The 24,453-nt window shown below is 45.7% G+C and overlaps 1 protein-coding gene across 1 annotated transcript in view; it reads right to left on the bottom strand.

Annotated features, from left to right (window-relative positions):
• LOC126560363 (protein Shroom) overlaps positions 1-24,453 on the bottom strand; it is a 301,881-nt gene that overhangs the window by 202,110 nt on the left and 75,318 nt on the right. The window contains exons 4-6 of the mRNA XM_050216324.1: positions 18,285-18,879; positions 17,162-18,217; positions 16,043-17,095 (exon numbers count right to left, since the gene is read on the bottom strand). Coding sequence (XP_050072281.1) covers positions 16,043-17,095; positions 17,162-18,217; positions 18,285-18,879 — 2,704 coding nt within the window. The remainder of the gene's footprint in view (positions 1-16,042; positions 17,096-17,161; positions 18,218-18,284; positions 18,880-24,453) is intronic.

The raw sequence follows: 24,453 nt of genomic DNA, 5'->3' as shown, positions 1-24,453 counted from the left end.
GGAATGCAAAAAATAAAGTAAAAACCTCTTTTTAGCCACAGAAGAATGGGTTCATTATCTTCTCGCATCGATGGCAAGCGTTCCAGACCAGGGCAAGCGGTTCAGAGCAAAAGGGTAGATGACACGGTAGCAACATCGCAAGATTGTACCGAAATTGCGGTCGAATGAAGTTCAGTCGAAACACTCAAAGATGCAGAAAAACCAACACCCAAAAGAGAATTGCAAGATACAGGGTGGCACAGCAGAACCTAAAATTGCGACGACCGTGTAACTTTCTTTAATTTTTGGAAGCCAAACTATCTGTCTGAATTGTATACGGTGAAAAACCAAACTCCGATGAACTTTGGATGAGGCAAGTAAAGGGAGGGAGATTTAAAAAAAAGTCGAAGGTCACCGACACACCGACAGTCCGAGACAGATCGCATATCAGCAGCAACTTCGCTGGCCAGCAGAGCGCACGAACCGCGAACCGGAAGTACGCTCGCTAGAGCAGAGTGATCCTCACACCCTCGCCTGACTGCCAGCTGTTGAGTTTTTGCGCAAAAGTGAAGGAAAGTTATTTCTCTTTTATTAGGTCATTCCTCGATCGAACCGAAACCGGTCATCAAACCAATTGCGATTGCCCTCTGTGGTGGGTTGAATAGATTAAAATCCGTGAGGAACGCCCCGTTCCAAATGGTCTCAGCCCTTGACGACAAAAAACTTACAGACACGGTGGACCGCATTTACAAATCTGATTGTTTAGAAAAATGTGAGCTCTCCAACCCAGCCACGAGTAGAACTTTCGCAAGGTGAATGAATCCGACGCTCCGAAAGCAGACATGTTCCAGCTGAGCAAACGCGGTGTCAATGTGCCTTCCCGGTTTTACGATCTCAGTATTCCTGGAACATACACACAGGCTTTATGGTATAACTGTGGCGTCTCTAAGGCCGGGTGGAATTCGAAGCCACCGCAGGAACTTTGAGTGCACTCACTGGTGCGTTTACGATCTCTCAGAATAATTTCCTGCCCTGTAGTAGTCGTCGCGCTGTGTGTGAGTTAATGAGAATTTTATGTTTCAAAAAGTGTTCCTTCGATCACGTAATGCCCGCCGGGTGGAATTATTATGATTCGAACGAAAACGCTTCCCCCGGCAGCGATCAATCACTTGATGGGTAGTATGCGCGCTGCAAAAACTTCTTACACAATGTAGATGCCGTGTTTAGTGGTTCTGATGATAGTTATGGCTCATTAATCATAAGAGTGCACAATACGAGGCGTACAAATGTTCCAAAAAGATGATTGTTGTGTCTTGCGTATCCATTTGCATTGAAGCGCACTTCGCGCAGGGCCAGAAATAGACGTTCCGGTTGGACGAAGAGCGTTCTTCAGAATTTGATCTTGAGTCGTTGACTTTGACCGGTTCATGATGACTGGTTTTTGGCTGAGCATCGATGCTCGTTGTGCAGTTTGCGCGTCTCAAGGAATTCCATCATCCGGAGCGCTGTCAAAAATAGACAGCAGTTTAATGCCGTGACTCAACTCCCCGGACACGAGGCGCGTGTGTGGTTTGTTGAACTCTTGACATCCTCAACGACGCAAAACTCCCACCAACCAACCACGTGCCGGAGCGAGGCAAACGAACTGCAACGACTGGTCGTGCGATGCGCACTTCTGTCGCTGAGGCTTAGAACACGCGCGCGAGGAAATTAGATCAACACCGTACGTCTGTGTTGCGACGATGGCGTCACAGTTCTAGCGCACGGTCGGATGCACATTAGACTGCTTGTTGGTACCGAACCGAACCACGATTGAAGATGTGCCGATGACTGAGAACTGGCGCGACTTCAAGCGCGGCTCATCATCATCACATCAGAAAAGCAGCACGAAAGCACACAAAAAAACGGTACAATAAAATTAATTTATCTTGCCAGTTCTTGATCATCTACCATCGCCATCTGTAGAAACAGTTCAGGAGGCAGCAAAGATAAACATAGGAAGAGAATCACATAGCGATCGCAGCGATTCTTTTGCACTGCTGTTCGTGAACGTGGTTTTTGCGGTGGTTTCGGTTGTTTGCTTCTGTTCCCCCCCGTGCAACACTTGCCACGCCGTGAATGTTTTGCTACGAGAGGAGCAGTGTTAAGTAATCCAAAAGCCGCAAAAGAGCATGAGTCATAAGAGCGGCAGTACGGGGGAACGGCTCACTATCCTGGGCTTGCGTATTCCGGACAAAAGGTGACAAAGCGAACAGAAGTACAGAGACAGATCCCGCACCGCAAAAACGCTTGTCCGAAGTACATGCATCCAGCCGGCGGAACTACGTCGCAGTACCCACCGCAAACACGGGAGACAAATGCCGTACACCATCAACAGCGACAACAGTCGAGGTAACCCACAGGACCAGCTGGGTGAAACGATCCCGGCTTCTTTGTTTAAGTTGGGCAGGCTCGTGTGAGAACCGTTATATGCCGGGAGGGTACGTTGGGCCAGGGAAAACACAATTAAAGTAAAGCACCACGACCAAAGACACGGTCTGAGTTGATTGCGTCGCCGCTGAGTCTTGGTTTGTTGTACCCACGACAAAGGCCACGACAGTTCCTCCCGTGCGAGAGACGTTAACTCACCGGACCTGAGGGAGCGCATAGTAGCGAGGTGGTATTTTTTGGGGAGCTTTGAAGCAAGGGGACACAATGACGTGCTCCAAAAACACTTTCAGTACTTGAAGAGGCTTAGAAGTTCAGTAGGGACTGAGATATTAAGGCAACGTTTCAATTCTACTGTAACTGGAAGCTTCCAAACCTTTTAGCCCTGTCGTCTCTATCAGGTTTAATGCCTTTTTTGGAGCTCCCATTTGATATTTGGTAGTCTGTGGACATAATTTTTAATGGCAAACATGGAGATACACGTGTGCTTCTAAATAGGTCACGTAGGAACAATAGATACCGATCTATTGCATCACACAACTGTATTTGAGGAGCTCGTTTTAGATCGTGATTCAGTTCAGCTATTAGTATTATGCTTGGAGATGGGAACTGAGTATGTTGGTGTAAACTTTAATTACGAAAGGTCACTTTGTGCATCAGCTACTGCGATATTCGCCTTAGGATCTTACTGAGCTCACGACTCCCTTCTCCTTGTATCTCAAACATTTTCTTTTCCTCATGCGTAAGCTTTAAAGAAGAAATGCAAACCCATCGTATGTTTGTATACATCCACTGTAAATAATCGCAAAACGTTGAGCTAATTATTTCAAATAGCTACCACGAACCGTCCCCTCGTCATAACTCATCCTCAGCAGCCCTACAGCAGCTCGCGTACTCCGCGTGTGCAATTTCGGTGTATACAGAGTCGGCACAATAATGAACCATAATGAAACATAGTAGCCTTAGTGGTTTCGGATACGTCCCCTGCCTTACCCTTGTAGCCGGCAATCAATTATGGTTAGCATCCAACGCTAAGGCTGCGTACCAAACAACGCTATAACCATTTCACCCTCCAAAGGGAGTAGGAACGTTTTTCCTCATCTCGAAGGCCGGTCGTGTCCGATGCGAAATGTGATGCTTCTTTCGCTCGTACAGCTAAGCTGTAATCACATCTACTGAACTGTTTGTGTGTGTGTGTGAGGAACGGAAAATGCGCGATACGCGAAATGTTGTTTGGTGAAGTTTTGAGTGAGTGAAGAAGAAAACACGAAACTGTCTGTGCATTCAGGAAGAAGGAACTGCAGTAGTCTGTCTGGTTTGTATCAACGTACAGCTTCTTCTTCTTCTTCGGTCCGGAGTTCCGGTGAGATAGAAGGTAAGTGAAAGTAACACAAACACACTCCTTTAAAGCCACAGCACCAACAGCGTTGGCAGAAAACCCCTGCTATTGTGTAACTGCACTTGAGATGCAAGCGAAGAACGCTCGGTGAATCTCGCACAACGATTCAGCGAGATGTGCGTAGCAGCGGTGGACATGGAATGGTTTGTATTGCCGTTTTGTCTTATCGGTTCCGATCGTCCGCGTTGAGCGTTTGCATGTGTGCAGACAACCTTTCTAAAAACACGCATCGTAACTCCGCCAACATCCCAATAAAAACAATCTACAATGGGACATCTCCGTCAGCCAAGCTGGGAAAAAGATTGCTATCGGAAGGTAAGAACACTTGGCGAGTCAAATCTAACCCTAGCGATGGAGTACGTGATCCAGATGTTACGGATAGATACTATACTGTTATGCGTTTCTACCTGTTTTGGGCCCAATTCCCAAGATCTTACACATAATTCACAGTGTGTGAATTATGCAACGTATTTATTCTCACGGATATCCTGCCTCAGGAGGGTGAAACAGTTGTACGCATTCTTGACATCACCTTACCTTCCTATACGAAATCGGCTTCCGAACACCATTTTGAAGCTGGAGGAAGTACTGTTAGCGCTTCACCAGAGAAACCTAGGCTTTGATGTGACGCAGGCAGGTGACCCTGATAGGTGGACTGTTCCGGGAAACCCGACCAGAAGATGCGACACGGATAACACACGCACAATGACACGAACTCGGTCGGTAAGATCGATCGCTCGATCTGCGACGAGATGCGAGATGCACACTTACACACGTTCTGCTAACCCAATTTCGCTCGGTGTGGCTTAGCCGGCTCGCGGGTGGCTACTATAAGGAGGGTTAGGTTTGCCCTCGCGTCACACACCAAAGCACCACCGCACTGTGTCACCACACTACCCAGCCAGGTACACACACACGCGATAATGATAGATCTTGCCGATAATTTCTCACATTAGAGACTTTCACCACCCGACTCGCAATGATCGTCGAACAGAATAAGATCAGCTGATTCGCACTTGAAAATTTGCTCGCGCTATATATGCTTGTTTATTTCACATCTCTACGCTACACCATGTAATTGAACAGGTAGTTGTAAGCTTTGTTTTTCTTTTGCTTTATCACTTAGAACAGATAGATGCTCCAACTGTCATAACACAACAACAATTCAATTCTAACCTCAAAAACTGAGGCGTTGCAATTAACATTCCACCTCGTCGAAGGCACTCACTTCCCCCTTTTTCGCTTTCTCGACGAGTACAAGGGATGATCGCCAGTGCCACGCATAGAAAACCTCAAGCACGCCACGCTCGCACGATCACACCGGGAACATGTCGGTTAGGTTCTAACGTTACGCTACCACCCTTCACAGTGCACTTTGCACAGCAAGGTCATCTCCCTAGCGCAGGCAGGGTTGACGCTCAAATTACATCAGGCAAACGGGATAGGACGGGGTAAGCTTCTTCTAGCTCTCACTTTATTTCAACCCCCCTGTGGGGTGGACCGTTATGCCCTGTTACCATTTAGGATGCAAAGGGCAAAAAGCTCTTTCCAGCTGACGTGTACGTAGAAATGTAAGTACAATTTACCAATCAATTGAATGCACCACGCACACCGATCAGCAATCAGAGCACACAGAGGAGAGGCGCGAAAGCTAATTACAACCACACTTGCTAAGTCACTCGCAAAGGGGTACGAAAAACACGGAAACAGAAACGCGAATGTACGACGTTGCGCAGTACGACGTCCGTACACTACGCAATCCAGCGATCAATTGACGTGTGGTAGCGTTCTCTCCCACAAATGGGGAGACTTCGAACTCCCCACCCCTAGGTGGGAGAGTGATCTTTTGCTATGCTCTTCTTTACAGCGAGTTGCACCCTCGCTATGCTCTGCATAACGGTTTAAATCCCTTGGATTCTCTCCATCGCTCTCTTAGACCTTTTTTCCAGAAGAGACCGGCAAAAGAGCAACATACATTAGAGTTAAGACTACGAATGGTTGATCAAAACAGAAATGATCAAAACATTTCTTCTGACTTGTCTCGGACGTGTGGTGTAAACGGACCGTGCGCGTTGTAATTCCGTGTGGTGTAACGACGGTTTAAAGCAAGAGAACGGGAGTCGTACGCATTTATGCTCCCTCTATTTCTCTATGATGGGGCAAAATGCTTCATCGAGAGATCAGACAGGGCTTCTAAACCTTCAAAATTGGTTCAGAAAATTGATGCGATCTTACCAAAAGTAAGATGTATTAGAATCCACGGAAAAATTGAAGATGTTTGATTGGTGCCAGGATACATCGGTAAATTAGTCTTACTTTGCTCCGTAGTTGTCCCCTATACCTCTAAATCCACTATTTTACCTCTTATATTACGTTTTCATATCGCTATGGTTATTTAATTAATTATTCATCCTCCCATTGCCTCACGAAGCCTGGCTCTTATTTTTTACAACCCCCATATCTCTATGAACTATTCGCTCCTTTTTATCGTGAGGTGCGACAGCCTTAACCCGTCATGTCGACAGGCTGTGTGTGCGATTAATCGACCACCATGTGCGCTTTTTAGTCCCCCTTTCGCACATTCGCCTCTGCAGTAGGTCATCCTGTCGGTTTCAGCTTTTTGCCTTCTGGATGTTTCAAAAGCTGGCTGGTACGTTCCAAGTGCCAACCAGAACGAGCGCTACCCAAACCGAAACTAGGGTACAACCCTTTGCACGATTACAAACCCTCACTAGGCTTCCCTTCTCACCTGGGTCACTAGTTTCGGAAGATCACGTTTGCTTGCAACCTTTTGGAGTTTGCGGTTACTCTAGGTTGATCGTTTTTAAAGACACCGAAACGGGGGACTTCATCGTCATCGTCGCGTTTTTATTTCGGGCATAAAAGGCCACAACCACCCGCGCTTGCATTGGGTGCGACGGACGTCTTCACGGTGGCACAGGCACCGTTTCCGAGTGGGCGCCCAACAGTTTGTCTAGCAATAGCCAACCGCCAGACTGCACCTGGAATCGATCTGTCACTCGACTCGCGCACTACAAACCAACTATGCAGCCCAGATACTCCCAGTGCTCTGAGATGCCCAACAAATCGTTGTCGCATGAGTGACCCAAAAATAAAAGGTAAGTCTCGCGCGCACAGGTCAGCCCACCAACATCTTGCAATTTCCAATGTCCTACACTGTGCTGCACAAGGTAATCGCGCACATGATTGATGGACGCAGAGTGGTGGCGAAATAGCACCCGAAAGCTTTTTTTGAAGAAACGCCGAATTAGCGGGGGCAGCTGATGCTATTGTAAGAGAGGAAAAAGGGCTTGCACTAGACGGGATTAACCCTCCGGGAGGGTTTGGACATATTTTATGTGAACGAGAAAACGAACCGGGCTCCTACTGCAGGTGAACGATGAATGGATGGATTAGTTTGATTAGCTTAGAGCTATTATTGGACGCATTCGACGCTCGCAGGTTCAACCGTGTCACATGGCAATCGTGCTACCAGTGGTCCATATTGTCACTGAGCGAACCGAGACAGTGATTGGCCTAGGTGTTAGTGTTGCGTAAAGTTATCACTGGACCGACGAGTGAGCTAATCTTTTTCAGGGCTTTTATAGTGCGTTTTATTTCTGTACAATCCACATGATCTAGGTGAGCTCGATCACCTTCAAAATGCGAGACTGAAATGAAGTCGTCAGAATGGAGTATAAGTTAGTTAAATTTACACGACCCATCAAATGCTCATAAACTACTCTCCCCGGGTGCATCATCATCATTGAGGAAGTAGCGTCCGTGATGGCACACTGCTGGAGAACAGTGCCATAAAAGGTTGATTTCTTACACACTATGCTAAATTGCCGTAATTCCCACCGACATGGGAATCGTTACACAGACACGAGACTGGACCTTGCAACCACTGCACTTCTATTCCGCTCCATGCTGACCCATCGTCCATTGCCTGTCGGATCTCGGACGACGGAAAGTGAAACACGAACCCGTGTCGCTCGATCGAGTGCCGCGTCTGAAGATTATCCCGATTTGGAAAGTTTCACTTTCGACTAGAGCGCGCGAAGATTTTCTAGAGCACCCTTCACGGACGCTCGTCGCGATGCAAAAACAAATGCGACAGCTTCGATCGTGTTCTTCCCTTTCGTGTATGTGTGTGCTATACTGATCCACTCCACGGTTGGGTAGTTTCTGGAGGGTAAAAGGCACAGACGACGGTCTACCCAATTTATCCAATCCAGGTGCGATCTCCCTCAGTTTGGGACACTGCCAAACCGAACCTGGTCAGATGTGCATCGCAACGAAACGGCATAACAAGCCAATTTTCCGCCAGCCACTCGCGAACGAAACCATTCTACCGAGCGTTTAGGTGATGACGGTGGTGGATCGAAACCGATCGGGCCATCTGGAGCGGTCGTCTAAGCGTTGACCTATCCCGGGGTTTGTTTGGGGCTTTCAACTCGTGCTTGAAAACAGCTTTGCCGGCAGACGTTATTGCACTCTCGCAGTCAAATCAAACTCCGCTAAAGGTTCATCTAAATTGGATGTTTCACCATCCACCGGCCCACCGGCCGAGGAGTGTGGAAAGCAGACAGACAGCTAGAGGGAGGACGTGTTTACTTGAAATGCTTAAAGTGAGTCTGAAAAACGATCTTATTTTTCATGCGGCGCTTAGAAATGGTGTAAAAGTTCAACCAAAGGGTTCCACCAACCGTCCCCGCTCTGGCAAACAAAAAGCAAACGGACGATCGATATTGCTGGAATATGAACCTATTGGAGGTTCCGTTCTACAGCTCGCCCGGAGGTCACTCGCTAACGACGGTGTGAAGGTGCGATCTATCTGGAGGTTTCACGAGCTCCACAACATCTTAATGAAAGTTACTCCAGTTACTTCGGATGAAATTGGACTAACTTTAGACGTGGACGAGGCTGAATTCAGTCATTATTACCATGAACCACCATGGACTATATCTGATGGAAATTGATCCATCGATTCTTCAATTTATGATGTTTCCCCAACATCTAGACGAGGGTACAGTTGTGCGGTGTTTTATTGATTTATGGAGTTCATTCTTTGATTGGAACCGTACTTTCCTGTGCGATCCACTACCGGATTGGGCCCTGCAGGCTGCTTTCGCGCGCTCTAGAGAGTGTACACGAACTGTGGGGGTTTTTTTTTGCACTGGTTTCGTTTTGTTATGGTAATGCGTAGTCGTTGTCGTCGTCTAAGTTGGAGTAGGTCGTTATTGGCAGATAGTCGATATCCGATGGGGATTTGTTGGGCGATTTCAGCCGTGGCGAGTTTAATGCTCCCCGAAAAAAAAACATAAAAACAGCGAAAAAGAAAAACCCTTCCTCCGGGCGGTAAAATCTCACTTTCAATCTCCCGCAGCCCGGCCGGCTGGCTTGGGTCTGCGCCGGAATAGTAACAAGTAACGGGTGGCCGCCACATGCCGTGGTGCATTACAATTCCCGTGGGCCACCGTCTCGCAACAGGTGATGAAATTAAATTTCCAACCAACGAAACCAACTGGCGCTTTACAGGCGGTAGTACTTCTTACTTTTCTTGCAATGCAATATGAAGCGTGAAGTTATTGATGTTTTTTTGGAGGGTCAAAAAAAGGAGCTCCTTTTGTTTTTTGCAAACCGTTTTTTGTAAAAAAAAAATGCCAAAATAATATATTTGTGTCTTCCCAAAGTTTGGCACATAACTAGGCCATCAAGCTCCTCGCAAAGAGTTCTGAAATCGACATTCACTACCAATCGAAGATGCATTTAAATCCAAAACCACAAATTATAAAGAAAAAACCTCAATTGTGATTCTTTTGCACAAGCGCACTAATAAATTTCAGTATCGTATTATCATCGCAGGATGCTGCCTTACGGCTAGCTGGATGCAGTAGTAGCGCAGGGGTAGTAGCGGCATTTTCTTTCAACCATCCCAATTGCAGAGAGTTGCTTCACCGCAAAATAATGTAACCTCGATTTCTGTCCAATCTCTCGGGTGGATGCTGCCTGCCCGGTCAGAGTTGAAACCGAAGCCGAAATAGTTGCACGTTTCCGAAACGTACCAAAACTTCAAAAGAAAGAAAAGAAAACACTGACTAAATGATACGGAAAGTACTACTGTGAGGGCTAGGTGCGAATTATGGTCTTAAAATCGCAACTTTTGGTCTGGCGAAGTTGATTACCGAACTCTCTGTGTCGGTGTCGGTAGTAAGAGCAAAGCAAAAGCGTAGCAAATCGTGATCTTATTGCGGTTATGACAAAAAATAATTCAACCTCCTTGCAAACGGTGTTGTGTTTTTTTGGGGAGTTTCATTTTTGCATATTTTAAGTGTCGTGCTCTCACAGGGTTTCCCTTCGTATAGGGGCGTGTCACATGGTAGTCTAAAATGTGTCATGGTCGATAAATTTGGCACGCATTGGACCAGTGCTGCTGCATTCATCGATCGTTGGCTTTGCTTCCTCCCAAGGTTGTGTTCTGCGTAACGAGGAGAAATTATTATCCAGCACACGAGGAGTAACAAGCATAAAGTGTAAGAGGTTATTATGACACCATCCGTCAGTGATCATGAAGCCCACTGTGTCATGCGGAATATTCTTAAAATGAATCAAGTTACAGGGTTTTCGCCACATTTCAAAATATTTGCAATTTTCGTCCATTACAATCGACAGTTTTCTGTTGAGACATTCAGATTTGGAGCAATGCATTTCACGGAGGTACCCTGTACCCTGTAAATCATGTTCTGGAGTATGGAACTCCCTTGGAAATTGTTGCATGATGGTCTTAATTTTTCCATCGCTTCCACGAGAGTTAATTGACCATTACTCACACAAGAACCACAGCAAGCTCGTCGAGATGAAGATCGTTCATCCATCTTCGCTTAACGTGGAAAACAAATTTAAAACTCATTACACGGAAAGAAGAAATATTCTTTTCCATTTCACCTTTGTTAGCCATTTTTAGCAGTAGAGCTGAGCTAATCTTACACATTTCATGAACAACACCGGTAAACTCTTTGCGTTTATCATTTGGAGGTTTTTTTTTGTATTATTTTTATTCAAGCTCTATTAAATTAATAATGATTAAATAAACTCACTCGCGCTTGAACAGCTTTGCGGCATAAATCCCACTTATAAAAGGCTCTCGCTTATGAAGCATTCAAATCCACCGTCTGCGCATGGCTCATTAGCTTCCACAAAGCACAAAACTCGCACCAAGTTTGCAGCTATATCATCAATTTGTTGTGGCTAATTTTTTCTGTGTTTGTACTCCTATAATCGCCTCCCTTAACGCCTTCTACCCACGCGTGATCTAGGCACACCCGCCAACTGCCGTCAAGCGACACCCACCAGAAGCCACCCTTGAAAGGCTCCTAATAGTGCCGCGATCGGTTACGATCCTCCGAAAATGCCACCAATGACGTATTGCTTGAGGAGCAAAACGAAAAAAAAAGTAAGAGCAAACCAGCGTAGCAGCGTATCGCTCAAAACAACAAACGAAACGAAACCGTTCCTCTTAAGCATGGCATAACCACCCACCGAATCCAGCTCACCCGCCCAGTAGGTCTCGAAGACACTTTACAGCTTACAGCGCAGTATGATAGGCTTAACAGGGACCCCGATTCGATGCGGGTCCGTGCATCGGTTCCAATAAATTGCAGTTGCAATATGTTTACAATTTACCCGCAACACTTCATAAAGCTTGTGTTACGCTATCAATGAGCCGACGATGTCGATTTATTTAGGCGCCAGTTGTGAGCTCTAATGTCTGCTTTGAGACCAGGAATGCTACTGGCGGTTGATAATAATTCACCGTGTGTCACACAGGAAAGGTGTTCCCTTCGAGTACGAGTTTCAATTTGATTGGTCTAGCTGTATCCATTGGTCAGTTTGTTTTGTTTTTTTATTCTTCGATTCTATGCCGTTAAGGTGTGAATATTGCCGTTAAGTCGCAAATCGCCGCTGTCCTTTGTGTGATAGCAGCGATCAGTTTGAAGTAGGCTGTACGATCGCGAACGCATAATTCCTACCGAGAAAGTTAGCCAACATAAGCATAAAGAGCAATAGAAAAGCTGCATGTCGACAGTCACCTCATTTTAAAGAGAGCTTTCACAGGGAGCTTCAAAGTATTCGCTCGAAAGAGTAAAGCTTTCGTTGGAAGTTTCTAGGAGCTTTCAGAGAAAGCTGATATGGTCGTTAGTCCGGTGTATCGAGTGTAGTAGTGGCGGGAAAAATTTAAATAATTAGTTGAGAAAACACGAAAAACTTTAAACAACAAGACAAAAAACACGAAACATGTAAAGTGAATAGTTAAATGTAATGTAACCAGAAATTCAGAAATGATTTTGGAACAATTAATTATACAATTCAACATTTTCTTATTAATTTTGCTAATCATTTCCCTTTTATACTGCTTTTCTCAGCAATTTGCTTGTTACACGCTTTTTATTTCTTTCTTGCTATTCTTTTTCTCATTCTATATTTTTCCTGCTTGTCTGTAATATCAAAATATCTAGTAAATCAATTTTTTTAAGTAAAATAAAAAATCCGGATCATCGCTTAAATTGTAGTTCCAAATCGCCTGCCTAACATTACTGTCCAAGCAACATTGTAGCTTCCCTTTTCGGCACACAAAACATGCGTTACATTCGTTACTCTCAACTTTTACGAGTGTTCCGTCCTGTAAATGCCATCGGATTCATGTCTATAAAACCTAACCAATGCCCTTTACCGCCCAAACGAAATCCAAACGACACATCGCTGTCGCCGTTGTTTCTGTTGCGGGCGCATGCTCCAGTTCCATAAATATCGTTCACCGCCCCGCTGTCGGCCTGACGATGAAAGAAATCGTGCGCACGGGAACAGTAAAACTGAAACCGACCCTGATCGATCAGGAAAAGACCTAATGTCACACAATGTGCCCGCGCTCACTCGTGGCCTGTGGACTTTGGTCAACTGGCAAAAGCTTTCCCGGCCCGGTGGCGTCACATCAATCGTTTTCCTCAAAGCATCAAACAGCTAGAACTGAGCATTTAAATGTGCTCGGTAGATGTTCTCGATACACCGATTGACAATGTTTCCATTCACCTGGTGTGTTCTGCAACTGGCACGATCTGCTGGACTTATTATATCATTTGTGACAACACAGAGCAAGGGTAGCAAAAACTTGGTACCGTCCATTTTGACACTGAACACGATCCAAAACGTGCCGACGCTTCTTAAAACCCGGGCGTTGCTGTGTAGCTCTTCGAAAACTCGGTCCATCCAAGAGGCACGTTGCTTGATGGCTCCGAAGCCACACAAGCGAATCGCGAAAGCTTTTTCTTCAAAGTCACGACGTATTGCGAGCGGCGGTTGAGGAAGAAAAAAAAACGCCACCGAATCACTGGGGCCAGATTGTGTAAAGAATAAAAAATAGCGCCCATTCTTTGGTGTGGATTACTTGTTCCAGCAGTAGGTGACGAAATCGCGCGCTCGCGATCGAAAAAAAAAATCACGACGCGGGACACAGTTTTCCGATGGTTCTTGCAAGATTGGAATGAATCCTGACAGCCAACTGCCGACAAACCTTTTTGCGTGACGGTAATGGAACCCTCCCGTTTTTTCTAAACTTTTGAAAGTTATTAAAATTGCAAGTGATCTTTGAAGAGCATGATCTCAATATATTTTTTAAATTTCTTTAAGGATGGCCTGGCCGTATTGCGATTAATTAAATTTGATTAACATCAAATTTAATTTAGGAATCACCCAGATATGAAAGGGTTATGGCAATTTTTAAGAAGCTTAAATAAGCAGCTTTTATATGCCACATCAAAGTGATTGGAGTTTAACAACGGCTCTCAAGCAACTTCACAGGCCAAAAGTCAAATTAACAGGTTCAAAAAAGTGTTTTAAAAATCTTTCAATCTACTAGCACTAAGACTTTGAAACAAGATCTCAATTTGAATTTTGTTTACTTGTGCGAATTCAAATTCAAATTGGTCTTAATTAAAAAGCAATCTTTCTTCCGCTCATTGTAATTCAAAGTTTTAATTATTTACGTTCAAATTGTCATTTCTCTAATGAACAGGAGTTGTTGGAGCTCTATAAAATTTCATCTAAAACAGATTTAATCAAGCCTTCAGAGCCCTCTTTGCATCAACTTAATTCTAAGCTAAGCCCATTGCTGTCAAAATCGTATCGCTTTCCGATAAATTATACCTCAAAACGAACCCATTTAAAACAATTTATTCTAATGACATTTACTCAAACAGCGCGAAGGAGTTGTAAAAACGGCTACCTCCTGCCACCCTCGTTTGCCTACACACATTTATCAATAAACCATCCATCAGCCATCCGCCACCGATACAAAGTGGCACAACATCAGTGAAAAGCAGAGCGAGTCAAAGCTCAATCTCTGCAACGTCCCGAGCGACGGAACGGTCGCGTTCGGCTAATGAATGCGAATAACGTCTGCGACGAGCGCGACGATAAAGTGCAAATATGTTGCAGTGCCATTAATTGCAACGATTTTTTTTTGCACGCGAGCTGATGGAGTGAAATACTTAACACCAAAAAAGGAAAGCACCAACCGCGCGCAGTCACGGGAAAGACCCTAGAGTGGAACGATAAAAATCTAACCATTTGCCTTATAAGCGGGTGCGGGTGACTTTGTGTGTGTTTGTGGGGGGTGCTAACGGTTTTTACCTTCCAGGATGGGAAAGGGACGTTAGGGAGGAACGGGGGCGGAAAGGGAATTGGTTGGTGATTTATTCTCCTTCTTAGTATCTCTCCTGCAGCAACCTACTTCCGAAGGATCACACAGTAACCGTGATTCTAGTTGGGGGAGGAAATAGGAAATTGTAGGCAAAACGGCAAAGATACCACGTTTTTCACAATGACACAGCATCCCGCGCCGAGAAAGATAAAAGGTCCTCTCCCTCCTCGGGAGGTTACACTTTGGGGCCTAGATGTACCCTAGCCAAACCCAACCAAACTACTTATGTGTCAGGTACGCTGCGCTCGTGCTCTCTTATACGGCCAGGTGATATTTATGGCAACCTAATTATCGTTGCGCTGCTGCTCGACGGGTGTTGTAATTAATCAGGCCCGATATTCAAATGGGGTCAAAAGCTTATGGGTTCCTTCGCCGATAACTCTGTGTGTGTGAATCGTTGTTCCAATACTGCCACCACTGGCATATAATCCCTCTTCTGACTCCCTTCAAAGGTCGGCTCTTAGCCGTCTAAAATGGATCAAAAAATTACTGAGCCCATGTTTCGACTGTTCCAAACGCCAAACGGGATCAGGCTCAATTAATGTCAATGTAAAGGTGGAGCAATAAGTTTCCACCATGATGGGGCAGCTCAGCATGAGAGGAGTTACAACGAGAAAAAAAAAACAAAACTTCAAATCATGACCGATCAAACGATCGAAACACTAATAGGTTCAAACCGATCAAAGCACCCGATTGTTGCTCTATATGTTGCAGAAATAAAGGGTCGCCCCTAAGAAGTCGGCGCCTGTTGCATCGCCACCACCCTGTGGTAGGTGGTTGTGTTCATGGTGGTCATAATTTGATTATAATAAATTTATACCCATTAAGGTAGAGTTGTGCACGTTGCAGTACCGAGGCTATGGTTGTCTTGCAGTGTTGGCAAATGGCAACGAGCGTCGGCAACTCGAGTCCAAACCAAACGGTTGTAAACGATTCAATTACAAATCTCTGTCCCCGTACGGTTTGCGCAGCGAGAGATGTTAAAGATCGGTTTGCAAGCTTTCTAGAGTTCTTTTCCACGTCAAAGTGGATTTAGAAGTTACCGACGATGTCCTCTATTTGTAGTGTCTCTCTTTGTTTTGTTGTTTACCGCTGGAGCGCCATTTTTCACGCGATTTGATAATTACGGCGTGTACCTTAGTTCGTTTCAATAACCACAAAACTAGTTGAACCCATTAAATGGAGGGTGCGCGCTAGTTCAAACATAGTACTGCTTTAATCCTGGCACAGTATCCCACACAATGATGTTGTTAGCGAGCTTGTTCCATTAATTATCTGCATGTAATATCAGTGCACACATTAATATTCGTCACCTTCTAGTAAAGAGTGGATAAACAATGTCTCAACGTAGGCCAGGAATGCTCCATTTAGGAGCTGCCAGGTTAATAAGACAGCAATATATTGCACATTCGTTAGCGAACATAACATCAAAACAACACTTTAGAAGAAATTAAACGTTCCACTTCAAGGCCACCTACCTTTTGCTTCCCATTGAAATGAGCTGCTGCTGTTGTTGGAACTGCTGGTGTTGATGTTGCAGGAACTGTTGCTGCATTTGTTCAAGTGTTGGCTGCTGTCCATTACACTCGGCCAGTGGTTGTACTGGCATGCGTGGTTTTAGCGGTGGCGGTGGTGTAGTACCGTTTTGCGGACCAACAACACCATTCATTTTCATCAGATACTCCGAGACAGGTATCTGTTGCGAGTTATGTGCACGTTTGCGAACGGAGATGCGTGTATCGGATTGTCTACTGGCAACAAAGCTGGTTTGCTGTTGCTGTTGCTGTTGCTGATGCTGTGACGAATTCATTCCGATCAGCCCTGTTTGTTGCAGTGGCAACGATAGCCGATGGTGCTGTTGTTCTTGTGATGGGCGACCGTTGAGCACCATCTGATGTGACAATCGATGGTGATGATGATGGTGCATTCCACCACCGGAACTACTGCTCTGCACCACAGAAGCCATCGAAGGAACAGTTTGCGTCTTTGCCATGCTCGATGCTGGACGTCGAAGAACATTACCCGAACTATCCGTAGTACCTGGTGGTGAACACTGCTGAGGCTTCTTCGGAACCATCGGCGGAACTACAGCCACATTATTCTGTTGGTGCTGTTGTCCAGTTGGTGGCGTATTAGCTGGAGAAAGATTTTCAAACGTCGATGCACGATATAGATTCTTCTTGTTTGTCTGACCGGCAAAACTGTTCCGCCGACTGGCGGAATTCGATCGACAATCTCCAGAATCACTTAACTGACGCATGTGACGTAGCAGCTCCGGTGGTGGCGGAGGTAATGGTTCGTCTTGATTGATTAGCAGTACATCCTCGGTAGGAGTAAGCATTGGAGGTGGTGGTGGAAGCTCGGGACTCGGTATTCGCAGCATCGGATTTTTAGGTGGACGCTCCGGGACCCAATCGTCCAACGCAATAATTGGACCCATTATCATCGGTCCGAGTAGATCCTTGGAGAGTTGCTGCCGTTGCTGGATTAGCTTGTCTCGAATGGAAGAGTATTCAGAAGCAGATGATGTCCTAAAACGAAATAAGAAGAAATCATTAGAAGGCATTCAATCACTATCTAGAGCAAGATCAACTCACCGTCTGACGGTAGTCATATGGGCTGAAGGTGAATAAGGTACCACACTGCCCATCGGAAGCATTGAGGCACGGTTTCTTGGTGGTGGTGGCGGTGGTGGTGCACCATCCAGTGTCGAGATCATGTCATGACTTTCACTCATTGAATCACCCGGAGCACTGGGTAACCCATTTGTTGGTGCCGACGCTAGAATCAGTGTTGCGTTACTAATCATTTGCTGCTGCTGTTGATGATGATGCTGGTGGTTATGATGCTGCTGATGTTGATGCTGTTGCTGCTGATGCTCCAGTTGTACACTGGGTGAAGGTACAACCTTGTTCAGCAAATTCATCGTATGCACCGAAGCAAGCTGATTGCGCAGATTGTTGACAGCCAGCTTATCCAGTTGCTGCTGTACGGCAAGACTACACGGTGGTGAGTAGCTTCCCATGGAAAGAGACGCACTGGACAGCTCCATCATGCTACCAGCAGCTGAGGAGTACGCACTCGATATGGAAGATCGCTGCGAGTGTGAGCTGATGGCGGGAGTCGATACACCGGGTGGACTTCCACCTGGTTGACACTTTCCGTTCGATGAAGCTCCTGGGGATCCTCCAGCGTTGGAAGTGTTTCCACTGTTTCCGGAAGATGTTGTCGATAGGTTCAGAGAGCTCGGGCGTGAGTGGATGCTTTCCCGGGCGTGCTGTTGTTGACGCTCGAAGTACGAAATGACTGCGTTTTTCTGGAACGCTTTGAGTGAAGGATTCGACACACGGTGCGTTTTACTTGGATCGAAATAGGTGTAACGCTGCTGTTGTTGTTGCTGCTGATGCTGTTGCTGTTGCTGTTTGCCAGGTGATATTAACGAAGAGTTAGGAGACCCATTCGATATTCCTGACAAGTTGTGTTGGTTGAGATGGGATTTGTTTCCTTGGCCACCACCAACGTTATTACTACTCCCATTCAGATTCGATGTGCTATTACTGTGCACGTTTATTCCGTGATGTTGCTGCTGTTGATGCTTTTCTAGCTCATTAATCCGCTCTGCCACTGATTGCCAGTTGTGTGAGTTGAGTTGTCTGTAAGAAAAAAATTGTAGAATAAAATAAAACGTCGCCAATAATGCACCTAACTAAATATACTTACTTGAAATCGAGCATCGAGCCTCCACCGTTAGTCTGAGGATTGTTTCCAGTATTACTGTTGTTGCTATTCCCACTGCCGCCTCCACCACCACCTCCTCCACCACCACCGCCACTTCCAGGCGGTTCCGTGTACGTGCTGATAGGAAACAATCGATTATTGCTACGACTAGAGCGTGTGTTCGGGCCGGACCCGTTGGACGATTGCGTCGTCGATCCCGTCGGCGATACTTGCTGCGATGCAACAGCCTGCTGAGATTGTGCAGTAGCAACAGAACAAGCCGATCCGGTAGTAGTGCCGGTATTCGAAGCAGATGATGCTGTATGATGGTTGTTGCCGGTGGCACCATTCGCGTGCAAATGACTGTGCCGATGTGGCTGATGCCGATGGAAGTGATGGTTATGCTGGAGATGTGCCGGCTGTTGTTGTTGTTGCCGATGCGTCAGCATTTGGTTGTGATTGTGAAGCGAGCCCGTCGACTGGGACACACCGCCAAGCGTCGATTGGTCATCGTTCGACATGTACAGGATGCTTTCGGAATTGTGTCGCTGTGGCGTGCGGACGCGCGAACTGTGCGCGATCAGCTGCGAGGTTGAACCTGTGCGAGTAGAAAAAAAATATGAAAGAAGAGAAAGATGATCAGTCAATGTTTGTTGGTGTGGTTTTTGGATTAGTCAGCACGAAAGATGAGTTGTAAAGGTTTTTTTTTCACTGGCCAAGTGCCAAGTGGTTTAAGACACAACAAGTTCATCATCTTGTATGAACGAAGTGTGCAAATATTTGCCAATAACTTTAACGCTCATTGCGTGAGGACTTATTGATGGGAAAAAGGTTTTTTTGCTCACGATTGTGTACACCATTGTATTTGTTTTACGCTCACGAAAGATTTACAGGAAACAATTTACGTGCCTTTATTTATGAGAGCATGACTACTCAAAGAGGAGATCAATATTCAGTAAAACCTGTAATGGTACCATCCAAAAAAAAACGAGTTGCGAAGCTTTTTAAAGTATTTATCCTGCATAGCATTTATCCTGCAAAAATGTTGTTTTTGCTAAGCCCTTTTAAATACACAAGTTCTCATTGTATTCTACAAACGCCTGGTACATAGACCAACCCTCACTCTAACAAGATACATTATAAAGAGATTTGCTCAAGAGGGAAAACGATATATACTCCGTAAGGTCATAAGTCATTAAATCAGTTTTCCTTGATCATTTCGTACCTAGCACCCTGGCCGCATATAAATCCACAATAATGTCGCTGTACGTCAACAAGCTCATAGCTACAACTTCTCGTTCCACGAGCTATTCCAGTCTCTAACGGAGTTTTCGCATTCCCGGTTGCGCAAGAAATTCGATCACCACACATTGTATTGACCACTGTGTGGTACGGCCATCAATTTAACCTTTCGACTGCTTCCCTATCCCATACCCACATAGAGCGTTCCAGCGACAGAGGCGCCAATCGGATATTCTGAATTCTTGTCCACATGTCCCCCAAGGGTGACGTCTTGAAATTGGAGATTCGAACTCTTTTACTGTCCACCTCTCATAAAAAGAGGAAAAGAAAAGAGAACATCTTCTCAAGACTCTCATCCCACCATCATCACCCCCAAGCACACATACGCTGCAATCCAGATCAACGATCCCGATCGGTTCTTCGACGATCGGACCCGCCGCAAGGCTTATGCAAATTATCGCCACCACATCGATTGTGCGCATTCTCAAGTGCGCTAACCTAAACCGCCGGCCGGGTCTGATTGATTCATTGTTTTTGTGCTCGGAAAGGCGGAAAGTGGATCACTTTTGCGACCGATCGATCGGCAGACAACAAGCGATTGCCGGGCGAGCGCGCGCGCTCGAAAGGGAAATTTACGTCGATCACGCAATGTGGCGATTTACATAGGAAACCTCGATGACGTACCCTGCTTCAAGTAGATTGAGCTCGATTGCTGGCGATGGAATGCGAACGGCTCGTAACCGACCTACCGCGGCTTCCCCCATGCAACGGGCTAACTTTCGGTTTCGATTGCTGGAACACTTTCAATGTCAACGCGCGTGTCAAATCCTTCGGGCGTCGATGAAGTCAGCGTTTGGGTGCCACAGGAATGGAGGCGTTTGCGAACAACGGATACTATTGAGTGACTCGCAAAACTTCTCCCTGTCGCCTCTGGTACGGGAAGTCAACGACTGACCGGCCGCTTGGGTAAGCGCGGTTGTGGTAACAACACCCGGAATAAACGAAGACGTTAAAATGGCTTACGAGCAATGGCCCGAAGGGGCGACACAACAGGCCATAAAGCTTCGCTCATTAGCAGCAATCGATCGTAAAACAGTAAACCGCGACGCCAACGTCACTATTATTTCGCGGATTATCGTATCCGGCGGGAACAGAAGTGGGTTTGTCTTGGAATGGGGAAGTCTTACGACTAGATGAAAAGCAAAAATACTTCCAAAAAAGTGAACAAGAAATTCCACCGAAAAGGAACTACCCCGTGGAAGATATCTGTAACCAAAACAGTATTTTTAAGTCTGCCCAGAATTGCCCACGCAAGCGTCCAGAACGAAGTGGCGATTATAATCGTAATTATTTTGCTTTTTTAGGATCAAAAATGTTTGTACTATGGTCAAAAAACCCAAAATGCGTGGTCGCGGCGTGGTACCGGAAATCAGTCAAGAGTTGTTGCTTAAATGGCCTAAAGGCTACAGATAATTAAGGTTCTTTTGGAGGTGCTCTCACCATCGCAGGCGTTTGCGTACTTCGAGGGGAGCTTTGGCATGTTATTGCACAGTCTAAATCCCACAGCAACTCCTCGAACGTGTGCGACGACTGCTGATCAACCACTTCTGAGCAAATTACGTGAAGGCGTTTATAGTGTCAGCTCCTTTCTTCTCTGTGATGCGCGATTGGAATTATAATTGGACTTTTACGACTTATTACGGAGTCGCACATGCGTGTTGGAGCATTTGCATTTCCGTAGTTCCTTTGTGAGATACTGTACGGGAGATGATGCAAACAGGTCCTACTCTTCGCGTCCTTGAACGTCGACCAACGATTTAGGAGTGAGTGTTTGCTCTATCGGCCCGGATATTCCCTCATCATTAAGCTCGTGGAAGCCTATCGATGTCACTTATGTCGGTAAATCGAACATGACAGTTCTGAGCTTAAGCACCACTCTCGTACCGAGCGTAAAGATTATCGAAGTACAAGACAAGTCTTACGACCCAACCGCAAGCCGTCCACTGGCGAGTCTGTCATTAGATTCAATATCCACCCTTCCAGCTGCTAAGGCGCTGAAAGCGTGTGTCCAACGCCCAAGGTATCGATCCGATCGATCGCCGTTCGCCGTGTCGCACTCAGGATAGATCTATCAGAACGTTTTATTGCGGAAATCGCGTTGATTGCCAGGGCGCAAAGCATTCGGGAGACTTCCCACAACCCGCGAACAAACGGTCGATGGATCGTAAAGAATGAAGACTGTGCGTCGTGCTCCCTTGCAGTCTTCACCAGTCCAAAGGTTCAATATTTTATTGAGACCCGCACATTCGTCGTAATTGTTTTCCCATTCGTACCGATACTGCTGCGTGTTGTTTTGTTCACGCCTTCATTCGCGAATCGGGAGGGAGAGAAGTTATCTGAAAGTCATTTCCTACGCTTCATAAGCAGAAAATACTACAGGATTGATCATCGTTGCACATCATCTCCCCCGCCCGTTTTGATGTTTTGTATTTTATGGCGTGAAAGATGCACAAGTCTTACGAAAAAACACCAACGGAAAGGTTGGATAGAGTACCAGCCCCATCATCCCTGCAAAATGCACATGAGAAAAGGAAATTAGACAGTAAGACAGCAAACGAACGTTTTCGCTGATGATCAGCGCCGATGATGGATCGAGGATTGTTCGATTCCGTTTAATCCCATGTTACGGAAGACATAATCCGCAAAATTATGGCCTATAAAATTTACGATGAATAAACTTTGTTCGTAGTTTCGCAAAACGAGGTAAAAAAAACACGCAACATGGGCACATTGTACAACGTCAAGCTTGGTGAGGATGGAGACCTTCTGAGTTCTCTCGGTGCAGAACGAAGAACAGAGTAAAACTAAGCTCAATTTCTTTTGCGTTTGCGTGTACATCGAAACAATGTTGCAGAGCAGAAGTTCGAATGCACTTTATCGATACGCAAACGTTTATGACACCTATTTCCCACCAGTGAATGCTCATTCTCATTAAAGACAATCAAACGAGAGGTGATCAGTTGACCTGCTGGTGTGGTTGGATCGTAAAGTTGATCGTACTGGTTTGAAGTATCAATCAGCAGTTTGTCTTGGGCGTGATGGAGAATTCTCGCAAATTTCTTTAGTAGCGAGCAAGAATTCATCTGTAGGAAGATTAAATTCAATCTTTATGCGAGGTTCCCTGCAGAAAACAATTTGATTTGAAGTTAGAATTCTGATCACAACTCAGCCTTCATGATAATTCTATATCAAGAGTACAAATTTTATCCTTGCTACCTGTAAATATCTCTGACTAGAACATTATTTACAAATCTTCCTCAGGCTTCTTTTTTTTTGCAATACAAAACGACGACAAGCCCCACATTAATTTTCTCGGGTAAAAATTATTGCACTATTAGTTAAAAAACGATTTGTTTTCTGCTTACCCCGAGGGCAAACCAACTGCGTAAAGCATAACAACCGTAAAAAAAGCATCTCTCAGAGACATACATTACAGCCAACCAAGAAAATGCATTCAAAAAAGCAACAGACGGCAACACACAAAACACACGCTATATCACGAAAATTGCACCTGCCACAAACCGCAAACGTTAATCTCCAAGGTCGTGGCCACAGGCTGTTGGCTTCCTTCTTCCAACGTCCCAGAGCAGTTTAAGAAAATGGAGAAGACAACAACGAAGGTTCATAGGCCCTGAAACCATCGTCATCGTCATCATCATCATCTCCAAGATCATGGACGTGTTTGAGTGCGAGGCCAGGTCAAAAAAGAGGCCTAAATATAATGCTCCAAAATCATGCAAGCTCGACCCGTTCGGCTAATCATGGCCTCAGGGTGAATTGCCTTAAAAAAACCTCCAACACCAGAATCGCGTACCAACTCGGACACGGCCTCAGGGATAAAGAGTTTCGCAAAATACCACTGACCACTTTTGCAACCAAGCAGAGGATCAAACCCTTAACGGATGGGCAGGAAGTTTCTTTCTTTTGCTGATCTTTCTCCAGTTTACGCCGTATACTCCCAAGCAAACGCTTGGTAGATGATGCTCAGGAAGAGGAGACAGTTTGTGCATACACACCAAAAACACATTCGCAATCGACCAGATGGTGGACAACAAGAACAGGTTGGAGGATACGATGAGGTGGAACTGGAACTTGCTTCTTTTTTTTTCGCTCACTATCTCTATTCTTCCTGTGTGGACGTGCGGCCAACGGCAAACCTGTTCTCGGATCCCGAATCCAAGGGTGCTCAGTTCCCGCGGAGTCATCCGGTTTTTTTTTAGCAAACTAAGGAAGATTGCAAAGCCGCACAGAAATCGTTCTCGTGCATCAAACAAACGGATGGGATGAGGCGGAGAGAACCCATCCTGAGACTTGGGATGCTACTATCAAGAGCCTTCAACAAAGGGAACCTCCGAAGAGTTCCCGATCGATACGAAAGTGCATTCACTTCTGCTTTCGATGAGGAAGACGAAGACGGTGACGGCTTCTGGATGTCGCTTCGGTGCGCAGATGTTATTAGGGAGAGAATTGGCTCCAAATCAGGATGGATGAAAGATTTTTACTAAAAACCTTCTGCCATCTTTGTTCTGCTCTAAGCGAGATAGCCGCTTCAAATAAACTATTCGTCGCGTAATGTAGATTGAGTATCGAACATTAATACATAGCTGAAGATATGTTGTCCGTGCCGTATCTGCGTCGCAAAGTTAAGTCCAAGTTGCATTTAACCCGGCAAATTCCTGCACGGGGTAGAGGTTAACACTACACCCAGCAAGAATGTTAAGCCGTCATCTAACCGGCCTGGACATTAACATTCACCACCATCGTCGTCCGAATCGGGTCCGAGAACTTTGTGCCGGGTGGACATTGAACTTTGGTTGTCTTGCCGTTGATAATGGAGGGTGAAACTTCGTGACTTAATTGTGACTCGTTC

Source organism: Anopheles maculipalpis, chromosome 3RL, assembly GCF_943734695.1.
Source record: "Anopheles maculipalpis chromosome 3RL, idAnoMacuDA_375_x, whole genome shotgun sequence".
In the NCBI taxonomy this organism is placed as follows: Eukaryota; Metazoa; Arthropoda; class Insecta; order Diptera; family Culicidae; genus Anopheles; species Anopheles maculipalpis.
This window is presented reverse-complemented; position numbering and strand designations above follow the sequence as displayed.